Source organism: Thermobia domestica, chromosome 9 (genome assembly GCF_964235325.1).
Source record: "Thermobia domestica chromosome 9, izTheDome1.hap1.1, whole genome shotgun sequence".
NCBI lineage: Eukaryota > Metazoa > Arthropoda > Insecta > Zygentoma > Lepismatidae > Thermobia > Thermobia domestica.
The window spans coordinates 24,772,661-24,794,509 of record NC_137462.1 but is presented as its reverse complement, the minus strand read 5'-3'; the positions used below and the strand labels follow the sequence as shown (position 1 = coordinate 24,794,509).

General features: G+C 37.1%; 1 protein-coding gene across 1 annotated transcript in view; it reads left to right on the top strand.

The window, feature by feature from the left end:
- Positions 1 to 21,849, top strand: part of dtn (transmembrane protein 132C dtn) — a 691,446-nt gene that overhangs the window by 522,862 nt on the left and 146,735 nt on the right. Inside the window, exon 4 of the mRNA XM_081770771.1 lies at positions 10,389 to 10,635. Coding sequence (XP_081626897.1) covers positions 10,389 to 10,635 — 247 coding nt within the window. The remainder of the gene's footprint in view (positions 1 to 10,388; positions 10,636 to 21,849) is intronic.

The window sequence follows — 21,849 nt, the reverse complement described above, 5'->3', positions numbered from 1 at the left end:
CGGTGATGATGAGAAATGAATTAAATGGTAGAATGAAGAAAGTGGGAGGAAACAGAAAGACCTCGAGAAAACCCATGCACACGGTGTTTGTCCACCATAAAGTTCACTTGGCTCGAGCTGGGATCGAACCAAGGACCCCATGCACTAGATGTGAACACTCTACCACCGAGTCACTGCGGCCCCACGAACATGATTGGAAGACTTTCCTGAAAACAGTTATGAATTCTTCCAAACTACAGCCTTTCTTGGTTTTAAAAATATCGTGAAAATCATCCGCAATTTTGATTAGGATTAGTTTAATACGACAGTAGCTTACAGTGATCTTGAGAATGAAATAATTATTATTTTTCCGCTAAAATATTTAATGTTCTTCTTTGTTATGAAAAATACTTCCCTAGTAGTTTCCCGTTGCTTGCAACCAATTTCGTCCGTTCTTCCAAAGGTTTTTTACCGTAAGTTTCGCACCCTATTGTATTAAATACGTAACTTTGGACACATACAATGACACAGTAATCAAATATTAAATTAATGGTGTTATATAATCTTGATTCTAGAAAAGTGTTTATAACGATCTCGAAAATCGAAGAACCACCTATCTCTGGTTTCATACGACAAAGGCTTCCATTGATCTTGAAAATCAAAGAACTATCCTTCCCACTTAAATTACTAACACTGGATTCGTATCACTTACTCTTGTTTCATACAACAAACGCTTACATTAATATTGAAAATCAAAGAACAATCCTTCCTATTTAAATGACTAACACTGGATTCGTATGACGACTAACTCTGGTTTCATACAACAAAGGCTTGCATTGATCTTGAAAATTGGATAACTCGCCTTTTCCACTTAAAGAGGCTAACACTGGTTTCATACAGTACTTAGCCTATATCAATATTGAAAATCAAAGAACTATCCTTCGCACTTATATTACTAGCACTGGATTCATATGCCGACTAACTGATTTCATACAACAAACGCTAATATCAATCTTGAAAAGCAAAGAACTATCCTTTCCACGTACAACAAAGGCTTGCATTGATCTTGAAAATTGGATAACGCGCCTTTTCCACTTAAAGAGGCTAACACTGGTTTCATACAGTATTCATATCAATATTGAAAATCAAAGAACTATCCTTCGCACTTATATTACTAGCACTGGATTCATATGCCGACTAGCTGGTTTCATACAACAAACGCTAATATCAATTTTGAAAATCAAAGAACTATCCTTGCCACATATGTGAATAGCACTGAATTCATATGCCGACTAACTCTGGTTTCATACAACAAAGGCTTGCATTGAACTTGAAAATTGGATAACTTACCTTGTCCACTTAAAGAGGCTAACACTGGTTTCATACAGCAAACACTTATATCAATCTTGAAAATCAAAGAACTATCCTTCCCATTTAAATGACTAACACTGGATTCATATGCCGACTAACTCTGGTTTCGTACAACAAAGGCTATATCAATCTTGAAAATCAAAGAACTATCTTTTTCGGCTAATACTGATTTGATATGAGAACTAACAATGTTTTCATACAAGAAAGGCTTACATCAATATTGAAAATCACCGATTAATCTAACGCTGATTTCATACGTTAAAGCTGTCTGTGTCAAATATAAAAGTGGGAGGGGAGAAAATAGAACAAGTTAATAGTTTTCGATATCGGGGTAAAATCATAAAGTGCGAACATGAAATAAAAGCACGGATAGGAATAGCGAAAGAAGTCTTTAGGGGGAAGAGAAGTGTCTTGTGAGACCTTGAAAAAGAGGTGAGAAAAAGACTCATAAAATGCTTCGTGTGGAGTATTGTACTGTATGAAGCGGAAACATGGACGTTACGTAAAAGTGATTAAACACGACTGGAAGCCTTCGAAATGTGGGTGCGAAGAAGAATGGAAAGAATTAGTTGAGTCGAGCGGGAAACGAATGAGAGGGTGTTAGAAATGGTGGAAGAGAGAAGAACAATTTTAGATATTATTGAGAAGAGAAAAAGAAAGTGGTTGGGACATTACCTAAGGAGAAACTGTATCACGAAGGACATGCTAGAGGGTATGGTGGCAGGATAGAAAGGGAGAGGCCGAAGGAGGCTACAATTAATGGATGATATAAAAGCAGAAAGATCACACGTGAAGATGAAGAGATTAGCGGCAAGACCGTGGAGCATGGAAGCTTCTCAGTTGCGGAAAGTGACCTGCCAATAAGAGCAGAATACTTATGATGATGATGATGATGATAATGATTGTGCCATCCTTTTCCGATAATCTTCCACAAAGTGTAAACCATCTTTAAGATATAGTTCACTGCTGCATAATTTGAACACGCCTTAATATGATTACGTTGTAGGTAGAACGAGCTTTGAATGCGAGTAAAATTCCTTATCTTAAAGGTTAAATTCCACACACTACGTATAATATTGCCCAAAGTACAGCTTCGCGTTCATTCGTTGTAAATGGGGGCGAATGTTTGTTCTGCAGCTATGGAATGTAATTTGCGTTGAAATTATTTCAATGTCTCGGTGTCCACTGCTGATCGATTACAATGTTATGGTTTGTAATTCTCACGCCAGCGAGAAAGTGTTTGTTCTCGCAAACTCTCATAAGGAGGACATTCCGTGCCATCTGGAGTCTTTGTCTCTAATCATAACTTCTGCAACTTCAGCCATAAATTCACTAGAGTTCTCTCAAGGGACCCACTGTTGCCAACTTAACACTGCGAAGTTCAGCGTTATCAGTAAAAGTAGGTCACTTTTCTTTCTTTTGGTAGAGCAGTGAAATATACGGTGTTGATCAAATAGCGCACGGAATGTAGGGGAGGGGGAAAGAGATGTCCATTTCGTATCGGGTTTTCTAATTTCAATGGGACTCGCGTTCTATCGAGCCTGGTTTTCATACTTTCAGTGGGACTCGAGCCCGCTATCCTTAATGGAGCTTGTGTTTGTTCAGGCTTGAGCTTATCCTCCGCTTAGGGTTATCTATAAGACGAGACGAGACAGTACTTTTCCTCGAAGAAACAGATACGTTTTCTGAGACGAGACCACTTTCACACCTTTTCAAAACATGGTAGCCTTAACTCTTGTCTTGTAGACACGTCTACAGTCGCACTCGCTTAGTCTTTTCCCGTTTATTGAGCTTGGGACCGCTAAACTCCGCGAGCTTTGAACTTACGATTGTCTACAAGAGAAGATGAAACAGAATTTTCGTAGCGAGATACATGTTTAGACCTTCCCATTACAAATAAATGACTTACCGAGTCGAGATCTTTTTGAGACGAGATACTCTCAGCTCTTGTCTCGTAAGTAACCCTACTCACGGTAGCTCAGCTCGGCTCTCGCTTAAGCTCGCTTGAGTACCAGTTTCACATCGAGAGGAATTGGAAAAATTGAAATTTGTACTAGTTCAGTTAAGAGCGAAAATTACATTAACATTCTTGATCATAAATTAATTCCGACAGCTAGGAATTATTTTACAGGGGCAAATCTGAAAAAAAAAAAAAGAACTACTTTGAGGATGACAGTGCCTCCTGCCATCGATCTCGTTCATCCAATAATTGGTTTAAGGAGATGGATATGCAGATAATGTGGTGGCCTCCTAATTCACCAGATTTAACCCGTATCGAAAACCTGTGGCATATTCTGACCAAAAAGCTACAGAAAAAAAATGAAAACAGAAACCAACTAGCAATTGTACACACTTAGTACAATGATTTAGACATGTTCACATGCCGCAATCTTGTTCACAGCATGTCTAGAAAAATTGAGGCAGTCCGGAGGCCTAAAGAAGGCCATATAAAATACTAAATGAAGGACAGTATTAAAAATGATGATATTGTGTTCTTCATTTGTTTGAAAATTAAGAAAAAATATTTCTTTCTTGCTAAATGTTACCTTATAATTTTCTCAATTACTGTCTTAAGTTTCGGTAACATAAGTATGTGTGTTCTATGCGTACTTCATTTTATATTAATTTTGTGAATAATTGTAGACAAAAATGTATTTAAACTAATTTAGTAGTTACAATAAACACCCAGTCACATTCTCATTAAATTTAAAATATGTTATACTGTGTCACACAGTCTGTATGACCCAAATAAGAAAACCTATTGACATAAAGCTAAGTGACGTAGTTTTTTTTTTGTACGAACTATAACCAGCTAGATAGTTGAAATTGATATATTATTTCTTCCATAGATGGCACTGTATGTCATGAGCGGCTTATTACCAGTGGCGCTATATTACAACGTCAGTCCAGATACTTTTGGAAATACTCTCGTATCTAGCTCACTTTCTAATCTCTTTGTGTTCTTCATTTTTCTAAAGTTATTCACTAAAATTCAAAATAGTGAAGTTTAGCCTGTGGAATACCCTTAATACTGTTTTCTATTTGAGGCATTATACTACATTAGTTCCTAACGTTGAACTATAAGTATTCTAGAACAAATAACTCTTTAGACGCTTAGAGAAACTTTTCAAAAATATATTTTGCACAGAACTTAGCTATGAATAAAAGTGCCTAGTTTCTTCTCGAATTAGTTATAATGGAAAAGAAAATAAAGAGAATTTCATATAAAAGTTTACGGAGAAAATGGGTAGTTTTAAGCCTCGAGAAGAAAAATCTTTAGGCTAGTGCTCTGATATATCTTTGGACTGTGACACAAATGGTTTGAAGTTCGTTTCTTGTGTGGGATTTGCGGTTGGAAGAATGGTTGCAGTTCATCATGTGAAAGTCCACGGGAGAAACGTTACACTATTCCTTCTTTTAAGTTCACACGTTCTTTGTCTCTTTCTCACATAACCGTACCAACGCTTTTCCTTTTATTTTCGTGCACTTTATTTACGTTCTTCGACAAATTTAATCCATTTCTTCGTCGTATACCTCTGAAATACATTTCATTGTTCCCGTGGGAAATTCTCTTTTACTGCTATACTGAGTTGTACAATTTATATTTAAAACTGTTTCTGTTGTATGAGACTGAATTACGTCTGTTCTTATCTCTATTCTGTTCCTAGTGACTAACATTGTCAAAATTAATAGTAGAGTTGCTAAAAGTATAGCTGATAAAAATAGATTTGCTGAAAGTATAGTTGATTAAATCAGAGTTGGTAAAAGCAGACCTTATAAAAGTAGAATGGGTGATTAAATCAGAGTTGATGAAAGCACTGTGGATAAAAGTAGAGCTGATAAAAGTATAGTTGATTAAATCAGAGTTGATGAAAGCATTGTTGATAAAAAAAAAGAGTTGATAAAAGTATAGTTGATTAAATCAGAGTTCATAAAAACAGACGTGATAAAAGTAGAATTTATAAAAGTATAGTTGATTAAATCAGAGTTGATGAAAGCATTGTTGATAAAAACAAAGCTGATAAAAATAGAGTTGATAAAATTAGAACTAATAAAAATATAGTTGATTAAATCAGAGTTCATAAAACCAGACCTGATGAAAGTAGAATTGATAAGAATATGGTTGATTAAACCAGAGTTCATGAAAACATTGTTGATAAAAGCAAAGCACATTAAATTAGAGTTGATAAAATTTGGGCTGATAAAAGTATAGTTGATTAAATCAGAGCTCATAAAAGCAGAGCTGATAAAAGTATAGTTGGTTAAATTATAGTGAATAAAAGTATAGTTGGTTAAATTATAGTGAATAAAAGTATAGTTGATAAAAGAAGACTTGATATAAATAGAATTGATAAAAGTATTTTTTTTAATAAATCAGAGTTGATAAAAGTATAGTTGATTAAATCAGAGTTGATAAAATAGAGTCGTGTCCGTTGTATTATAAGGACGTAAACATAGTAATCTCGCATGACTTTACCGCTACTATGTGGTTAGTATAGGCACCTTCGACTCGGGAGACCTAGGCTGGGTTCTCTGTGAAAGATCCCACGTTAAGTGCCTTCGATATTTTCCTTCCAACGTTTTGGATGTTAGTAATAACATAGCCCTTTCACTCCTGAGTTTATGTATCTATGTAAATACTCCAGTTTCCTAGTTGGTTACTGTTTTTTAATGTTTTTTTTATAATATGAGTATCAACTAGTAAAGAAAAAATTAACACTTGAAATTCATGAGATATTCGTTTTGAGGACGAGTATATTTTTTGTTGGTATTGATGGGTGAAATTGCTTCAAATCAATGCTCTTTTGCTTACATAAAGACAGAAAATGACAACTTTTACATTATATGGAAAAAATTTTAAAAAATGTTTATTATTTACATCATTTGTAAAATTGCTACAAATTTCCATCTATGAGGTTCTTTTCACTTACATAGAGAATGTACAAAAATGTTTAACACGTTAAGTGCCGCGTGATACCACGTTGGTCTCACGTAAAATTTTCCTTACTGCCACGTGGTGCCAGGTTAGTCTCACAACTTCTTCTTAGCTTGTGTCCTGTGGTGACTCACTGATCTTACTTTTTACATTAAAAGCCATTGCAGTGTATAGTAGTCGACCTGGTAGTACGAGAAACAGCCTTACCTGTGAAATTGTGAGTCCAACGTCCGGGCATAATCGGCTAAACTTTGAGTGGTGAGATGTTGGTCTCACGTGGTCACTAAGCCTACTCCGGACCACGGTCTATCTGGGGCCACGTGAGACCAACGTGTCACCGCAAGAAGCAATATTACATAGTACCGATACTACAGAATTACCTAAATAAATAAGTTAATACTTAGAAAGACACATAGAAACCAAAAATTAAGAAAACACATTTTTGCTATAGGAGATGTTCTTGTTGCAATATAGATGGCAATTAACCTGTTAAAAAAACAACCGCTTATAGGTAATGTGGTTTAATCCATCAGTCTACAAGACGTTCAAAATTTCAGCGTTAAATAGTATAAAATATTTTTCTAAATGCTAGCCTGAATAAATTTTCCACATATCCGACAACCAACCACCATTCGCAGAATGTAAGTAGAGATTCATATGTAAGAGCCAAGCCAGACTCGGGCTTCGTTTATTGCAGGAGAAGGAGGAAGGTATTAGTAAGGTACTACGAGCCCAACTGAGGCTATGGATTAAAAGTGTTAAAGATGGTGAAGAAAATAAGAAAATATTATGAAATAAAGTGACAAGTTATTCCGGAGTTCCTCCTGTAGGCCAGAAATCTGGGTGTGCAGTTTATAATGTCACAGGTGTTAAGCATCCAGATTTCTGCATTACACGAAAGGTTTTAAAGTAACCGTTAGTTTATTTCATAACATTTTCCGTGTACTATTTGGTTCACTTTCGAAATTTTCCTTATTTTACGTTCTAATTTACTCCCTAAAGTTAAAAAAGTGCGCGATGAGCGTGGCGAAGACTCTTAAGCTGTAGGTCCACGTCTCAGATAGCCTCGGTGCTAGAAAGGAACATTAAACTTCAAATCAACTAGATAGTAATTTTCAGTCATCATCATCATCATAGGTGTTCTGCCATTATCGGTAGGTCACTTGACGCAGCTAAGAAGTTCTATGCTTCACAGTTTTTCCCTAACCTCTTCATCTTCACATACGGTTTTTCTGTTTTGATACCTTCATCAATATTTCTAGCCTCCCTCGCCCCCTCCTTCTCTTTCCTGCCATCATATCCTCTAGCACGCTACTCATGATACAGTTCCTTCTTAGCCAATGTCCCAACCAGTTTCTCTTCCTCTTCTTAATATTATCTAAAACTGTTCTTTTCTCCCCCATCATTTCTAACACCTTTTCATTCGTTTTTCGCTTGACCCAGTTAATTCTCTCCATTCTTCTCCACACTTATATTTCGAAAACTTCCAGTAGTTTTTTTTTAAATCATTTTTGTTTCTACCCCTCCACACGATGCCCCTTTTTTGCAATGCTTTATTCAAGATACCATAAAACACACTTTTTCCTTTCCAAATGCTTCTTTCGCAATAATTCCTATTCTTGCTTTTATTTCACGTTAGCGCTTCATATCGTCACTAATAATACTACTCAAATATCGAAAAGAAGTCAGCTGTTCTATTTTCTCTCCTACCACTTTTATATATGACACCGACCACTTCGTTCCAATTACCATGACTTTTGTCTTATTTTGATCCCATTTTCTTCACAGCCCTTCTTCAATTTTTCTAACATCTTATCTAGTGGCGTGTGCAGAATGTTTACTGGGATTTAACTCCCACCATATTTTTAAAAAGAATATGTTATAGAAAACTATAAATTTACCCAGGGACGCACGCACAAGAGGGTCTACCGAGTCCGGATCCCCCAAAACATCCAACTCAACATACATGTGTACACTTTCTCAATAAAACTGTAGTTGCTTAACAGATAAATTATTGATGTAGCACGAACATTTGATTTTACACTTCATCTGTACTATTTCTCGTATAAAAAGAATCTAGTTCTATCATTTTCTTTCTGAATTCCTACATTTCTACCATTTCTACAATTGTTCATCGTCTTTTCGGGTTAAGAATGATACCGTTCAATACTACATAGACGTAGTGGCTTGTAATATTAGACCCCACCCCAACAAAAAAATTCTGGGTCCGCACCTGAATTTACCGCTTTAAGATATGAATAAAAAAATCGTGCCATTCCTAAAGCGATATGAACTGGGGTGCTGGAACTGCCTTCCCCTTGGTGGCATTCTGTGTACGTCACTGATAGAGGGAATAACAAAGGTAAAGGTCATAAGCAAAAAGAAATTGGGAAGGGAGATTTGTCTTATTGGATTGACTTCAACATTTTCTATACAGTATTAGCTTGAGAATTTCCGAGGATGCATGACCCAAATATCCCTCTTTCCTTGAGGCCCTCCCAGTTAATAGGTAGATAGCTTATCGGCTGAGCCACCACAGCTGCATACAATTTATGTATATTTCTTAATACGTAGGGCCTTCTAGTTAAAAGGTAGACGCTTTACCGGCTGAACCACTACAGCTTCATACAACTTATGTAAATATCTCCGTACGTATACCCTTCCAGTTAAAAGGTAAATGCCTTACCGGCTGAGCCACTACAGCTTCATACAATTTATGTATATATCTCCGTACGTATACCCTTCCAGTTAAAAGGTAGATGCCTTACCGGCTGAGCCACTACAGCTTCATACAACTTATGTATATATCTCCGTACGTATACCCTTCCAGTTAAAAGGTAGATACCTTACCGGCTGAGCCACTACAGCTTCATACAACTTATGTATATATATATCTCCGTACGTATACCCTTCCAGTTAAAAGGTAGATGCCTTACCGGCTGAGCCACTACAGCTTCATACAACTTATGTATATATATATCTCCGTACGTATACCCTTCCAGTTAAAAGGTAGATGCCTTACCGGCTGAGCCACTACATCTTCATACAACTTATGTATATATCTTCGTACGTATACCCTTCTAGTTAAAAGGTAGATGCCTTACCGGCTGAGCCACTGCAGCTTCATACAATTTATGTATATTTCTTAGTACGTAGGGCCTTCTAGTTAAAAGGTAGACGCCTTACCGGCTGAGCCATCACAGCTTTATACAATTTATGTATATTTCTTAGTACGTAGGGCCTTCTAGTTAAAAGGTAGACGCCTTACCAGCTGAGCCACCACAGCTTTATACAATTTATTTATATTTCTTAGTACGTAGGGCCTTCTAGTTAAAAGGTAGACGCCTTACCGGCTGAGCCATCACAGCTTTATACAATTTATGTATATTTCTTACTACGTAGGGCCTTTTAGTTAAAAGGTAGGCGCCTTACCGGCTGAGCCACCACAGCTTTATACAATTTATGTATATTTCTTAGTACGTAGGGCCTTCTAGTTAAAAGGTAGACGCCTTACCGGCTGAGCCCCTACAGCTCCATACAACTTATGTATATATCTCTGTACGTATACCCTTCCAGTTAAAAGGTAGATGCCTTACCGGCTGAACTGCCACAGCTTCATACAATTTATGTAATGTCTTCCTACGTAGGTTTCTCCAGTTAAAAGGTAGACGCTTTACCGGTTGTGCCACCATAGCTGCATACAATTTATGTATATATATATCTTAGTACGTAGAATATTGTTTCGAACAGCGCATGTCTCCTTTAAAAAGAATCATCTGCTATCTCTCTTGGGGGAGAAATATAAAACTTTTGTTTAAATTTGCCAAAGATAAATTACTTGGTAAACCTTTGAATATTGGAAATTAAGATGTATATTGTATAAGAAACACTGTAAATTAACAGTTTGATTAAAGATTTTAGCGCAGTTGTTGAGATTAAATAAGAATACTTTTAACCACGAGCTAGTGTTGAAACCACAGCTAATTTTGTAAAGGAATTTTTGTTTCTGCCACTTGATTTACTGAAATTTAATTGCGTCATATATTATACACCCGCCTTTAATTATCTTCCTTTAATTTGTTAATGTTCTTTGTTTCCGCAGGATGGAGGAGGTGTTTAATTGGCTTCTGGAGGTCGACGATTCCGTGGACTCCAGAGAAGGCGGCGGCCGAATTGTCTGGAATGTTCGCTACGTGCTGGAAGGTGACACCCGGTTCCGGGGATATGCTCGCAATCACCACGGAAGAATTCGGTTCTTGCAAGAAGACTTGGATGAGGAGAGAAGGAAAATTACCACCCGACTAGACATACAAAAGGACGACATCCAAGCAGTGTTGCCAATTTCGAAGGTAAGTGTAGCCTCTTCTCTTGTATTGGTAAATTGTGATTCCATTGATTTACTGGGAGTTACCTAGGATATCTTATTAGCTGTATGAGAATATCCTACATATGACATGCCTTGTTTTAATATTATATAGTGTTATGGTACCTAGTGAATGTGGGGATGGAATTCTTGTTAGCAAACGATAGCTTTAATCGGACCATCTATGCGCCACAATGAAAAGCGAATAGGAGATGAAAAGGAAATCTATATACAGTATATAAAAATGCAAGTCACTATGTTCGTGTCTTAATAACTCTTAAATCACATGACCGATCTCAATGAAATTTTCAACATAGATGAGGTTCGTTCCTGGGGTAGTTTTCATCATTTCATTTCGACCGTAGAACTTATGGGAGAAGGGAGAGATATAAAAATAAATAAAACTTTATAACTTTCGAACTACCCAACCAATCTTGATCAAATTTGCCACATATATGAGTTTCGGGCCTGGAATGGTTTTTATCATTTTACTTTGACGGTGCAACGTAGGAATGGGCGAGGAGGGAGATACATAAAAATAAATAAAACTTAATAACTCTTGAATCACCCGACCGATCCCGATCAAATTTTAAACATGGATAAAGTTCGGCCCTGGGAAGTTTTTTTCATCATTTCACTTAAACGGTAGAACGTAGGGAAGTGGTGGAGAGAGTCAGATATATAAAAATAAATGAAACTTAATAACTCCCACTTTCTCATTCCACCAATTCTACCATCATTATTCATTTGCTTTAATTATCGTCTCACGTAGTCTAAAGAGCATAACGTGGGACGTTAAACTGAAATATTTCGTTTCTCACTTTCCATGTTATTGAGCTCCTTCGTGGCTAAGCGGTTAGCGTACGCGCCTTTGGCGTGGGAGACCCGGGTTCGATTCCCGGCGGGAGCTCATGTGGTTCGGATTCCAAGTTAATCAGTAGGTCCACGTCTCATATAACCTCGCTTCTGAACGGGACGTTAAACTCAAAATCAATTCAACTCAACTTTCCATGTTATTCTTCTCGTATCATATTATTCGTAATTCTATCTAATTTCTCTACTTCTACCTTGTTTTTTTTCATTGTTTTTTCAAGATTACTATTTTTCTTTTCGTAATATTACTGTAATCTGATTTTCACGAAGCTTTGCACTCCTTGTAAACAATGCAGACTGCAGTGCACAAATGTTGCCAACTAATTAAACAAAAAATGTTATATGCAATTTTGTGCTAAGAAATGAATAAACAAACTGAAGGGTGAAAAACAATGAGATTAAAAATAAAATGGCATGGGCTTGTGATAAGAGAATCAGGAACCATTTTCTCTCGTTTGCAGTGGCGTACGCGCTGCTCTCCTGAATCTTTGAACTACTATATAAACGCATACATGCATCAGGAGGAAGAAGGGCAGAACGTTGAATTTCTTCTACCAGTGTAAATTACAACTAAAACTTACTATCCCCACTCCTAACGTTTCCTCTAGCTGAGAATCTACCTAAAATGTTAGAATTCAGAGCCACTATTACATGATGACTTAGTGTTCCTACTAGCAGATCTACGGTTGGATGGATGGATTAAAGTTTATAGTCCCCTTCAACAACAAGGTTCTATAAGACTTGGACCTACAGCCGAACGAGTGATCCGAACTGGATGAACTTCCTCCGGAAATCGAACGCGGGTCTCCCGCCCGACGACGAGTACGCGGATCATATAGCCACAAAGGAATTAATTATCAGATCTAGAAACATGTGCAGTTGTACTCACGACTTCTATTCAAAATTGAGCTTTTGGAGGGCCGCAGTGGCTCAGTGGTAGAGCGTTCACCTCTGGTACATGGGGTTCCTGGTTCGATTCCAGTTCGCGCCAAGTGAACCTTGTGGTAGACAAACACCGTGTGCGTGGGTTTCCTCTGGGTCCTTCAGTTTCCTCCCACTTTCTTCATTCCAACATTTCATTCATGTTTTCATCATCACCGTCTCCTTTAGCCTAGCCTGCATAATCGTGGGACGTAAAACTCGAAAAATGTAATTTCATTTCATTTCAAAATTGAGCTCCTTATACGTTTCCATTATAGGCGAGCGAGTGTTTGGAACAAGCAATTGTTCATTCTGCAAGAACTTGAAAACTACTGAGTTTACTTATTTATTGAATAGAGAATTTATTATTTTATTTCCTTTGTTATATGTAATAAAATACCTATAAAATATATTTTGAATCCTCGTGATTTATCCTTTCATTTGATATCTAACAGAAAAGTTACGCCATAAACTAATATCAGTCATGAGAGTATGAAGACTCTATCGACATCTTATTCAACAAATTCCAAGAAACTTTTTAGATTCTACGTAGGAATAAAGACACATTATTTAACATGCACATAGTACCTCCTCTTAATTTCACTGCAGCCAGAAAAAAAAAAAATAAGACTCAAAAGTTATGAACATTCCTATCCAATATTATAAAAATTCTTAAATGTTGAAGATTCCTTTGTACATTATTTCATTTCTGGCACCGAATATTCGGTTTTTGCATCTTTTAAATGGTCATTTATTCTGATCGCATTTTAAAAAGGCGATATACAAATTATAACTGAAAAAATTAGCCTCATATTACTTCGTAGTGAATCACTAAAACAGGTTTTATCCTCTTTAACTTCTCTCTATCCCCCTCACGCTCTCTCTCTCTCTCTCTCTCTTTTTAATTGACTCATCTCTAATGAAAGGTCAAACAAAGATCTGGAATACTATAAGGAACTTATTATCTTCAATAAGAACAGCGAGTTCACTTGATTTCTCTTTTTCATTTTCTTAGTCCATTTTCATGAAATGACACAACTGTTTGACAACCATTCTTTGTGAAAAGCTGAAAAATAACTATGAGTTAGCAATATTGAAAATGAGACTAATAACAGCTTATTCTTCCATGAGCAAATAGTACACAACTAATGCAATGTATTATGGTAATTCATGTATTGTTAAGGCACAGTAAGAACATTTAGGTTTCGACTCAAAGTATGTATCTATATGGGATCGAAATCTTGAAACAAAATCGAATTTGTAAGGAAAAACTGTTACAACAAATGACAAAACACAAGAAGTGCGCGCCACAATTTAAAGATGTCGCCCAAGGAAGCCAGCAGGTTACCTGCTGCTCCGAGTTATTCTGTTAAACATAAACAAGGCAAACCCGTAAGTGCAGAAGAAAAGCAAATACTTTATCAAACGATATCAACGTTGTTCAATTCACTTGAAGAAAATTAAGACCTATAATAGCTAATTTTCATGTTCTCATAGAATATTTATTTACTTACTTTGTAGTACTAAAGCTAGTATTTATACATTCGCATGCTAAGAAAGCACATCAATACATTGAACTAAAGGGGAAAAAGTACCATCTGTTTTTCATGGATATGCTTAATGGTTTAGGTAATAGATGAAAAAGAAATAATCTCCCATAATGATAAATATGCTTGCTGTTACATACCAGCGCCATCTCTTTATTATTCAGTTAATAATTTGACATAACTCATTGTAATTTCATCTATAATTACAGTTTAGAGAAAAATAACAATGTTCAGTTGCTCTTAAAGGAGGGGGATTATATAGTATTGGGTATTTTGCCCTATATCACGGCAATGGTGTGAGATTGAGACGAGTAATGCACATCGCAGTAGCAGAAATACATGCACGTGCTGCAGCAGAAATATTGCGGGAAACAGACGAAACAATTTCCTCTTCACCAATCAGCAAATAGTCGTGCGCGCAGTGATACAGCATCAAGTTACGCGGTTTGTTTTTGAAAGGTGCAAAGGACTGTGAAAAACGCTTTAGTTCGAATTTTTCCGTCTATTTTCCTCAACCTTTTGCTTAATTCTTAAGAAAACTAGTTTCTATCCTCGATTCGTTTGCAAATTCTCTGCATGTAGACGACATATTTTGGAATCAGGTACGAGGCAGCTAGCGACAACTATTACCGTGACTTTGAACTGTTAAGAATTAGCGTGACTCAGAGATTTAGATGTCCTGTGTTTCCAAAAAGGGCTAAGAATATCTAAATATTTTCGCCTAGTATTTTATGCTGTCACCGTCCTACTGCTCATTTTTTGCGATTTAAAGAGAGACATTGAGAAAATAGATTTATTACGAACTTTATTAACTAACCCTCGTATAGATCCAAATGTTCTAGAAACTCTTTGTCATCGCTTTGGTGTGTCTTTTCATCTGTGTTAGTAGACTTCCGTTCGATTTCATAACCATGTATGGACATACGACACAGAAACAACAACCCTCTTTGTGAACGCTCTCAGTCCCGAAAGGATCGGGAAAGTCGCAAAAACACTATACTCCTTGTCATTGCTTAACGCTGATTTGACTAGTTAAAATGCCCGCACTTCTTCAGCCAAAGAGTGCGAACTTAGTGGTATACGTCATCATCTGGGCGCTCTAGCACCAAGAACTTATACACAATAGCTGACTGGACAAAGAGTCAGTTGCTCGGCGTACGATCGACGGAAGACTCGTCGACACTTACACGCGCACGGCGCGCGTTCTTTTTCTAAGAGCAGCGCTCCAGCTGCATACAATTATCATATTACTAAAAGGTTGTGTACGTATAAATATTTTGTCGACGCGCTCAGTGTTAAGTCAGAATAAACGAAGTTTTCTGCATATGAAAGTGGTAGTTCGAATTTTCGTATAGTAACATTCACATGAGTGAAATTGTCTGATATAATATTTACACGAGTGAAATTGTCTGATGGTCGATAACAACCTTAGGGAACAGGACTCACAACCATCGCATCTGTTTGGAACTCTCACCAAGGAAGCAGCGGTCAAGAGATACCCTTAGGACTTCATCTCCAAAACTACGCATATATTCGAATACAGGACACTGGAGGAGCAGTATCGACAGGCTAGCCGAAGAAACACGTGAGTTATTCACATTGTATGCCACCACGTCCTTTAATATTGAAGTCAAGCCACCAGCGTATCAATACTATTAAATTGTTAATAATGAACATATTAGAAATGTAAAAGCATGTAGTATTTGTGCTCTTATAGTAACATTATATTTCTTTTATCGAAAAGTGATTTTATCATTTGTTACATGCTTAACATTTAATTTTCTTTATATGTGTAACTTAACCAATATTTTATTTACGTTGCTTATGCTTTCATCCGCCATGTTCCCAGTCATCGTGAGTTGAAACCGTAAGCATGGGCGAGTGATCGTGCACGTCATGGTGTAACTGGGAATCACAATTAAGAAAAGGGGATATATGAGAAATAAAAGTTGTTCCGAACCACGACGTAAATCACGATTACAATGCAACCCGTCACTCTTGAATGTTTTGAAGTTTGCATATTAGCGTTACCCACATACCTTTTTCCTTTATAAATAGAACTAACAGAATACCCGTTTTTCATGCTGGGAGAATACGTTTCAGTTTGGACATAAAGGGGTGAATTTGGATTAAAATGGCAACGAATTGTCATTATTCATTTCAATGACCCCGAAAACTGTGGATTCGACATAAATATCGGTCATTTTTGATCATTTTTTTAGTTATCTCCCTCGTCTCCCAAGTTTCGGGGCTGAATTTGGATCTAAATGGCATCTGAAGTGTCACTGTTCATTTCAGCAACCCCGAAAACTATGGATTTGGTACTAATATCGGTCATTTTCGATCATTTTTAAATATCTTCTCCACTACCGCTCTCCTATTTTCTCCGTCAGAATGAAATGATAAAAAACAATCCCAGGCCCGAACGTCATCACTGTTGAAAATTTGATCAAGATCTATTGGGTGGTTCGAGAGTTATTAAGTTACAAAAATAGTCACTTTAACTTTTATGTATCTGTCCCTCGTACATCCGTAAGTTGCACCATCAAAGTGAAATCATAGAAACCGCCCAGGCCCAAACTTCATCTATGTTGAAAACTTGATCGAGACCGGTCGACTGGTTCAAAAAGTATGAAATCACAAATAAAGTCAGATTCATTTTTATATATACACATTCATTTTTATATATTTTACATGTAAAGGTAACCAAGAAAGTTCTGTCGCTTTTCGTGGAAGTCTGTGTTCAAATGGCCCTCACATCGTGAGTTGAATGTGAATGGAGATAAGGCGAAGGTCACTTGTTGGTGTGGTCATATCCAATATACTACCTGGTTCTGGAAGTTCAGTTACACCGTGAACTTGCGTAAGGACAGAGTGAACATGGGACCTCCACACGCGTCATAAGGACGTGCTTGCTAGGGGTCAAACGCCGCTGTAGCGTGGCAGAAGATATGCTAGGCCTTTGGTGAGGGTGTAATGACTACATGGACAGTGCAGCAGTGATTTAACAACTGTAAGGATGGTGACGAAACACTGGAAGACGCATCACGTGCCGGAAGACCAACATATGTACAAAATGAAGATCTTCAGGCAGCAATTGAGACGAACAGGAACAGACATGTGAGGAACTGGAACTACAATTCAGTGTGAGTGGAGAAACCATTCGGCAGCACCTCCAACATCTTGGGAAGCACTACGAATTTTGTCGATGGGTCCCAACAGACATCTGTGTTTCTTTGCTGTCTCGTCTGAGGAAGAAGCCATTTCTGGACAGTGTGTTATCATGTGATGAGAAGCTCCACGGCGCCGTCGTCATTGGTTAGCATCCCATGAACCGATTCCATAACAGTCGAAACCAGCACTGTACCAGAAGGTCCTCCTGTGTATTCGATGGAACTGCTCGCGTCATCGTGCATCGGGAACTGCTACCAGCTGGTCAGTGCGTCAATGCAATTGTGTACTGTCAGCAGTTGAGCCATGATCAAGAAAAACTCAAAACTCTGGAGCCAGCACTTCTGAATCTCAAAGGGATCCTCCTGTTGCAGGAAAATGCTAAGCCCACTTGGCTAAGATGATCCGGGACCATTTCCCCGCCTTGGATGGGAAACACTATTGCATCCACCATACTGCCCGGACATTGCACCGTCCGATTATTACCGTTTCATTCCTTGGAAATCACTTTAGAGAACCCCAGTTCAAATCCCTAGTAGAGGTGCAAAACGCATTTGATACCTTCTTTCCTTCACGACCTACCAAGTTCTATCGCGATGGAATCCATAACCTTCCAGAACGTTGGCAGCTCGTCGATGCTGATGGGGACTATTTTTGATCTTCCAGGTACGTCTTATGTGACATATCGATGTTCGAAGGTGCTGGATGAAAAAGCGACAGAACTTTTTTGGTCACCTTTGTAAATAGAAAAATTGAAAACTAGCCCCAGCGCGTTAATAGTAGGCCATCTTCTGCTTTATAGCTTCGTAATTACGTAAGTCGAAAAACATTTGTTTTATTTATTTGAAGAATGTATTAGTTTTTGAACAAGTAAAATTCGGGTGGGGCTGATGAACAGAAGTCAAAAAACAATGGCGTACGAGGCATAATTGACTTTAAAATACCCATTAAAGAAATGAAGCAGTAGTAATCATTTAGCTTGAAGATATTGAAGTTGTATTAAGGAGAAAAAAAAAAGAATTTAAAATGTGTAAATCAGTGCAGCTTGTAGGCGACGCCATTTTCTTAAATTATCCACGCAAATAACCAAAATTTCATCCCGAATTCCATTTGGTTTTAGAAACAACACAAAACGCTGGTATTTATGCAAACGAAGGGAAGGCTGTATTTGAATGTATAATGTGACGCCAGCACTTGGTGGTAGGTAGTTACGCCGTTCACACTGAGAAGAGAGATTTGTGATTTAAGTCTTCTCTCGCGAAGGAATTTTCTTCTTTTCCTCGCCTCTCTTCGTCTTAAATCATGCAGCCGTTAGTAGTGAGTGACAAAAATGATTAAGAATCAAGCGTTGCTCCCTTTATTACTGTTTTCTGAAAAAAATAATTTTTGATAACGTAGGCTATTTTTACAAGACTATTTTTTTTTCTATTTTTGTAATTTCAGAGTATAATAGCATATGACAACGTGGGTGTAAGTCGTTGGACACTAGCAGTTATTCATTTCTCAATTGACTACGGTAGTAGTAGGTGAATGACATAAACAATATGTTATGGAATTGGTTCCCAACCTGTTGGGCAGATGGCACACTCTGCTGAACATCCACAATGTCACGATTCAATTGTTCGATATTTTTATTAGAGCGAAGCTTCTCTTTACTCAACGTAGGCGTTCGTTTGTCCGGATATTCCTCCGAGATGCCTGAACCAAATTTCTTCTTAACCAATGCCTGAACCATTCTTAACCAAATTTGACATGGTGATTCGAGAGCAGTGAGTGTCGTTAGGTGTCGCATGTTCAGATCGAACATACGATTGAGGAATAATCACCGAAAAACTGGACCTCCCAGATGCCTGAACCATTCTTAACCAAAGTTGACATGTTGAATCGAGAGCAGTGAGTGTCGTTGGTGTCGCATGTCCAGATCGGACATACGATTGAGGAATAATCACCGAAAAACTGGATTTCCGAGATGCCTGAACCAAATTTCTTCTGAACCAATGCCTGAACCATTCTTTACCAAATTTGACATAATTGACCTAATTTGAGATTTCGAGAGCGCGAGCTGAGTGTTGTAAGGAGTCGCATGTCCAGATCGAACATACCATTGAGGAATAATCACTGGAAAAAAGAATGCCCATAGACTTAACCTTGAAAAAGCATTTGACACGCGAATTCTCATTGTAAACCATGGAAAAATAGAGTTTTCAGCATTAGAAGTTTTAATACAGCTGAAGCCCTTTTCGTTTTATTCTGCGAAAACTATTTCCATTATGCTTTCCGAAAACTAAAGCCATTATGCTTTCCGTTGATGTACCAAATTCAACCATTTGCGTGTCGTGTTCGCTCATGAAAACAATTAATGCACTAAAATATTCTATGAATAATGAATAAAGATCAATCGCTTAGCTCCAAATTTGCAATTAGTGCATACCTAGTTAGTAATTATATTAGTGACAAGTTTCTATGAAATAGTGACTCTATGCAGTTCTAAGCATTGTTGGTGTTGTTAGAGGCGTTGACTGATACAGTCTCTTAAAATTGGTTTTAACTGATTATTAATTGCCTCATAATTATAAAATTTCTAACTTTGATGACACACTTTATGCAGCCTGTGCGACACACCAGTTGAGAACCACTCCCATTATGGTATGGTTCGTGATAATACGTGGTACGTAAATGCTCTTCGCTAAGTCGTGATAATACTTACGGCCGTGCACTCCCATATACCCATAATCACATCACTGTATGTAAGGTAAGTAAACATTTTGTATTTTTACAGGTTGCTATAACTGATTATGTGTGCTGTAACTTAATTTATTAATTTAACAGTAAATGGGAATAAAATTAATGTACTTAAGTCAGGTGATCTTGCCGGCCAAAGGAAAGAATCGCCTATTCGTACGCAAGATCTTGTTAAATATCCTTATTTTTATTTTCTGTAAATCCCATGTCCACTATTTTCCGAAAACAATTAACTCATATCGTGTATAAACTTGATTTATTTATTTTATTACAGTTTTGGGAAGAAATTCTGCTTCTTCACGCAAGAATACGGTATCGCATTATTCAGTTTAAACAAACTTATTTATGCTGCGAAGTCATGGTCTTCGTGTGACGATAACAACACATCATGCTAGAGCATTGTTAATGCTGAGAAAAATCCGTTATCTGGACAGCAGAATATTGTACAAATATATGGAATCAATAAGTTTACTGCGGAAGTCTGTACGAAGCGTACGTTATCCATATACTGCATACGAACATTCTTTTTCCCACTTAGATGTTACATCATACCGGTCAGCCTGTAACAGTCTTCCGCAAGACTGGATTAACCTATCTAGAAAAAAATATATGGCCCCTGCTTATTTCATGTAATACATTTCTATGAAAGTACAGTGAGAAAGTTAAGGGAATATGTTTCATATTTTTGGTCATATTTTATTTTATGATGATGATGATGATGATGATTGTATCTTCATGATAGCCAGTTGAGATTTTAATCAGAGTGGAGGCCCGTGTCCATTTGGACGCTCTTGGACTATAGTCCCGCTAAGCTCCTCCCTTAATCCGACCCTGGTCTTCCGTATATTACATACGTCCTATATGTATGTTACTTACGTCAGACATATGTTATATATGTCCACCGATATGTGAGATGCTTACCGCCTATATACAGTTCTTTCTTTCATACGGAAAGTACGTATAGATGGGAACACTTATACGGAAAGTGCGTATAGATGGGAACACATACGAAAAGTACGTATAGATGGGAACACTTATACGGAAAGTACGTATAGATGGGAACACTTATGCGGAAAGTACGTATAGATGGGAACACTTATACGGAAAGTACGTATAGATGGGAACCCTTATACGGAAAGTACGTATAGATGGGAACACTTATACGGAAAGTATTATAAAACATAAGTTTTCAGTTATATGTTTGCTGCAGGATGTTATATAGTTGTACGGTAAGTCCAAAAACTACAGGATTTACGCAAGTAACATGCGTTTTACGTACGCAACATGCGTTTTTTCCCTGTGAATCCAAGAAAAGTTATCTCCTACTTTCTATTCTAAAATTAGTGTTATGCACTTAAAGTTTCTCATCACACTAATTTTAGGTGAAAATGAGTTCGTATTTTCCACATGCTGGCATATACAGGGTGTCCCAAAAGTAGGTATACAGTCCCGTACTGTATTTTATATCATTTCTTATTGTTATCCAGAAGGTACACTTAGTTTCTTTATAATGTGTTCTTAATGTCTTTTTACTTATATCTTAAGCTCGGAACAGCCGAAGCAAATAAATCTATAAGCTAGCATGTTATACTTGATCAATGCAGCGACGTATACCTACTTTTGGGCCACTCTGTATGGTCTTTATTTGCAAATTGAAATGCAAAAATTTGCTAAACGGAAGAATTTGGTGATTTTTATATTGCCTTAAAAATTACGTCAAAAAGTGTAAAATGATGTTTGTGTATTGTTTAGCATTTCGTATGTTACTATTTTCAGTGAATGATTAATTAAAAAAAAAAAAGGCTCTGATAATCTCTTATTGTTTTCTTTTAACACTTTTTTTTCATAGTTAAAATATAGGTTAATAAATTCTTTGAGTTGAAACAGCTGGCGTTAAAGCCGATTAGGTTAGATGAATGTCGTACAGGGAAAAAAAAACATGGAGG